Source organism: Durio zibethinus, chromosome 16 (assembly GCF_047325235.1).
Source record: "Durio zibethinus cultivar Kanyao isolate XHJ-2024 chromosome 16, ASM4732523v1, whole genome shotgun sequence".
Taxonomy (NCBI): domain Eukaryota; kingdom Viridiplantae; phylum Streptophyta; class Magnoliopsida; order Malvales; family Malvaceae; genus Durio; species Durio zibethinus.
The window spans coordinates 21,280,760-21,286,121 of record NC_143177.1 but is presented as its reverse complement, the minus strand read 5'-3'; the positions used below and the strand labels follow the sequence as shown (position 1 = coordinate 21,286,121).

At 29.4% G+C, this 5,362-nt stretch overlaps 1 protein-coding gene across 1 annotated transcript; it reads right to left on the bottom strand.

The window, feature by feature from the left end:
• Window positions 1-751: 751 nt before the first annotated feature.
• On the bottom strand, window positions 752-1,713 carry LOC149514423 (uncharacterized). The gene is made up of 4 exons (XM_089744970.1): window positions 1,704-1,713; window positions 1,624-1,641; window positions 1,132-1,386; window positions 752-1,086 (listed from the first exon to the last, which is right to left on the bottom strand). Exons 1-4 carry the CDS (start codon window positions 1,711-1,713, stop codon window positions 752-754), a joined length of 618 nt encoding a protein of 205 aa, XP_089601096.1.
• Between the last annotated feature and the right edge of the window lie 3,649 nt (window positions 1,714-5,362).

Genomic DNA, 5,362 nt, shown 5'->3' with positions numbered 1-5,362 from the left:
ACATTAGAATATTCAGTTGGATAAAATTAAGCAAGACGAATCAACTTTCCCTTATCAAAAGTTGTAAAAGAATCACAAGGATTTAAATATGCTACACAAAGAAATAACTCCATATTTATTTCATTAAAATGATATATTGTTGAGCTCTTGAAGTTGTATATCAATTACTATATAAAACAATTTAACCTGATAATAATGTAAATTTGTCATTGTTAGAGCATTGTGTCAAGGTCTTTCACGAGTTACAAACATATCATCCATATTTGGGATGCCAATATTGTTTTTCTCACAAAATAAAGAAACCTTTTTATGCAAAGGTTCCTATCCATTATCTCTTATTATTTGTAGTTGTTGCTTCGCTAATTTTACTAATGCCATCTCATTCACAATATCTTGATCTCGCCTTTGTAATGTCAAGGACAATTCATTTGTAATCCCTAAGATATTTTTCATCAAATGCAAATTAAAAGCAAAATTAAAAGATTGAGTCGAATCTAATAAAGTAGAAGCTTCGCTTCTTTGCTTTGAGCTAATTCCATCCTCCACAATAATTTTAAGTACATCAATGATGGAATTAAACATAAGGATAAAATTTATCAAAATCTCATAATGTAAACCTTTTTTGTGTATCCCCAGCTTATTGAAAACTTATTTCTTGGTTTAAACCCTTTTTCGTAAAAAGTTCACATACTCATATTGCCTCAGCAACTTTATCAAGTTGTTTTTCTAAAAGAACATCTCTTCATTTACATCAAGCCTCGACAATATTCATCACATTTGTCACGATGTTGAAAAGTAATGCAATTTGAACATGATTCTTTGCGACGGCTACAAGTGTCAATTGAAGTTGATGAGCACAACAATGAACGTAGTAAGTAGATGCATTATTTTTCATGTTCAAAGTTTTTAAGCCATTGAATTCACCTTGTATGGTGCTTGTTCCATCATAACTTTGCCCATAAATCCTTGACATACTGAAATTATGTTTAGAGAATAATGCTTCAATAGCTACTTTAAGTGACAAAGTAGTTGTATCATTGACATGTATTATACCCAAAAAACGTTTAATAACATGTCCTTTAGAATCTATATAGCACAAAGCAATAACAACTTATTCTTTGATTGAAACACCATGAGATTCATCAAGTAAAATGAAAAATAATCCATCTTCAAGATCTTTCATGATAGTATTGATAGTCTTAATTGCTATAGCACGAACAAGATCTTTTTGAATATCATATGCTATTATTTTTAAATTTCCTGATGCATTCTCTAAGATAACACTATTGATGGTTTTATTATAATTGATAAGAAATCTAAAAAGCTCAAGAAAATTTCCTTGATTATCAGAATTGCCAATTTCATTTCTAGCACAAAATGCCAAACCTTAACATAACAAAAAGCGAATACAATCAAGTGTAACAGTTAAGCGAACTCGATAATTTTTTCGTGCTTGATCATATTGTTTTGCAAAAGCAAATTGAATATGTTGCTTTTGATTTGGCAAATCTTGACAACACTTTCAAGCTTTGTTATGATCACTATTAGGACCTCCAACATGAATATCAAATCTTTCTTTCTTTTTTCAATTTGTGAATCCATTTGAAACAAAATAATCACTACCTGTTTGCTCTCCAATATCTGTTCTATAAAGATAACAACATAAATAAAAAGCAACATCCTTTTCTATATTATATTTCAACCAATTAGCATAGTCGTTGAACCATATAGAAATAAAATGACGTAATGCCTTTCCAATTTTTCTTTGGGGAAAATTATGTTCATAAAGTTGACATGGACCTTTTTACAAATAAGCTCTTCGAACCTTGTTTCTATAATTAGTATTATAGTTCAATTTTTTTTCGCAACCCAAGAATCGAAAGAAGATAGTCTAAATTTAATTCAACATGAACTTGCTTCGTACAATGTTGTATGCCATTAGAATTGATTCCAGATGATTTTTAAAGAATTGACTTCCTTTTAATAATATATTTCTCCATAATTAAATTAAATATTTTAATTTATGTAATTTATGAAAAATAAGAACACATTATAGACACCTAATTTGTTCGAGGTCTACTTGTGATTTTTGTGAATAAAAAATAAAAAAGTGAAAAAATAGATGGTTGAGTTTGTGTGAAATTATTGAAACTGGTTTGTAAAGTTAGAGTTGGGTTTAAGTTTAGAATTCAAAAGAAATTAGGATTCCTTTATGGATTGGAGTTATTAGATTCAGAACCCTATAAATACATGCCTACACATATGACACAAACACACAAAAAAAATTAGGGAGAGAAATAAAAAATTGACGGTAAGCGAAGGAATGTGAAGCTGCTAGCACAAAAAAAAAAGAAAAATCGAAAAAAAGATTGAGCAGCAAGAACGGAAGAAGCTAGTAGGAATAAAAAAATAGTAGAAAGCAACAGTAGAGGGGAACCACGTGCGTGTGGACCAGGTGCCTTAGTGTCATGTGATAGGCTAGCACATTGATTTGGTAGAATTTCAAAGGCTTACGTCAATTTTGGTACTTTTTCTTATTTTTATTTAGTTTTTTTTAATTGTTTGGTACTTGTTTTTTTCTTTAATCGATTGTTTATTCATTTTTTTGTTTTATGCATAATTGTTTATTTATTCACTTTATTTTATGATTTTCATTATTTGATATTAAATAAAATAAAAAAAGTAAAAATAAAAAAATAAAAATTTGAGAATAAATATTAATTATCCAATGATGGAATTTATAAAAATTTTAAATGGTAAATTTTTATAAAATTTTTAGGTGAGAAATTTTTTCTAAATTTGATCCAAATGGTGGAATAATTTAAACAAGGTTCAATAACAATAATTAATATTTATTTTCAATCCAAAACAATTAAAAATATAAAATATGATAAAAAATATAAAATTTTGGAATTAAATACAAATTATCCAAGAATGAGATTTTTAGAAATTTCAAATGGTAAATTTTCTAAGAATTCTCTAGGTGAGAAATTTCCTCTAAATTTGGCCCAAATGGTGGAATAATTAAATGAAATTTCAATATAAATAATTGTATTCTTTTTCAAATAAAATTTTGATTGGAAATATGTGATAATTATCCGATGATGAGATTCTTAAAAATTTCAAATGATAAATTTCTAAGAAATTTCTAGGTGAGGAATTTCTCTAAATTTGACCCAAATGGTGGAATAGTTTAGATAAAAAATTTCAATAAAAGTAATTGTCATATTATTTTCTTTCCAAAAAAAATAAAAAGAATTTCTAAATAGTCCCAAATGGTAGAAAATTTTTAAAATTCAAAAAAAAAATTTCTAATTTAGCCTAAATGATGAAATAATTAGATATGTTTTTGACTAAAAATAATAAATAAATCTTTTTCCAACGACGGAGCCTCTTGAAGAAATCAAATTGGATTCTTGAATACTCTTGAGGTGAGAAAATATTTTTTAAAAATTCTACCAGATTGATGGAGAATATTATAAATTATTTCTAATATTTCAACATAAAATTTGAAACCATTAGACTTAAGACCTTAGGATAAATTTGAAATAATATGGTACCATCCTTCGAATGGGCATGTGGAGGTGCTATAACTTTCCCTACATGTAACCAACTCCTGAACCATGTTCTGGTTAGTAGACTCGAACCTATTCTTTTATGAACCCTTAGTCAAGCTTAGGAGTTCTTTAAAAGGATAGATTCTTTAGGTGACCAATCACACCTAGTAAAAAAAATTAGTGGCGACTCCATTCATTTGTTAAATCTAACGATAGATCCTCGGATCTAGACGTTATGACAGTTTGATGACTCCACTGGGGAGACTATAGAAAATCAAGCCATAATTTTTGAATTTCTCCTATCTTTTGGTCTAATGGTTTTAGATTGTAATTATTTGTTTACTAACATTTTTTTCGTTTTATCTTGTCTTTTATTTTTGGGGCATGAAACTTATATGTTCTTTTGCACACACTATCGTATGCATTTGCATTACATGAGCTCTATACCCGAGCTCTGTCCCTCTTATGAGGGAATAAAGTACTTACGCTCTCATGAGATGATTATCTTCATAATGGCTAGCAAAATACTCCCACTCAAATTGAATCTTTTCTGTTGGTAGTCTGTGATGGGTGAAGATTGAAATGCCTTGCTAGTTTGTGATGGACAATGATGTAGGAAACAATTTGAGAACCTTTTAGTGGTCAAAATCTCTTAACTCTACATATAGTTCAACCCTAAGAGACCAACTTAAGATAGAGCCCTTTCTACCTATCAATAGATGTAACCCAAAATTAAGACAGAAAATGGAACAGTATGTTATCTAACCATTTTGCTTGATTTTGTACATCTACACCATCTCCATGCCATATCATTCTATGCATCTCACTTCATGTTCTAGCATTATCATATCATTCTATGCCTTATTTTCATGATCATGTTTAACACCATCATTTGCATATAGGAAATATTTACCACATATCAGTTATTGATAAATCAGATCTCACATTTACATCTATGGAAAGCCAAATGCAACCAAAGTCTACATCAATCCATTATGAGTCTGCTCATCAATTGAAAATTAAGTTAGAGAAAAGTAAAAAAAAAATAAAAAGATTGCTTGCCTAAGGATTTTATTTCATCATTACCCGAAAAAGTTCATCTTGAGCTATAACAAAATGATCTATTCAACTTAAGTAGTGTTTGGAGATGCATGAGCAAAATAAGACAGGAGGTATTTGAGAACAAGTATAGAGATATAGCTTCACTGTTTCAGGTAGAAGTGGACAGTAATTTGATTAGGGTCATCATTCAATTTTGGGATCCTTCTTATAGATGTTTCATTTTCAATAAAGCAGACATGGTACCTATAATTGAAGAGTATATGATCCTACTTCACTTCGATTTACCAAACCCAAACAAGATTTATTGGTCCAATAAAGTGGGCTATCGTTAAAAGCTAGTGCAAATGCTTGGACTTAGTTTGTCTCAAGTCGATTCATGTGTCAAGATAAAAGGTGAAAGTAAGGCTATTCCATGAAGTTTTTTACGAGATTTCATCCAGGGGCACATAGATGACGAGTAGGGATTAATGGCTATAACTATAGCTTTATATGAATTAGTGATCTTCTCGAAAGTCATTGGATATGTTGATGTTGCAGTGGTGGATTTTGTTGATCAGTTAGCATATCAGGTCAATGCAGTACCAACCATTTTGAAAGAAACTATTCGTTCTCTAAACTTTTGTCGTAAAAATGGTAAAGGTCGATTTAATGGATTCCAACAGTTGCTTTATGTATGGATGAAGAGTCACATGGAATACAAAGAAAGTCAATTTCACAAACCATACCTTTATTCTAGTATTCCT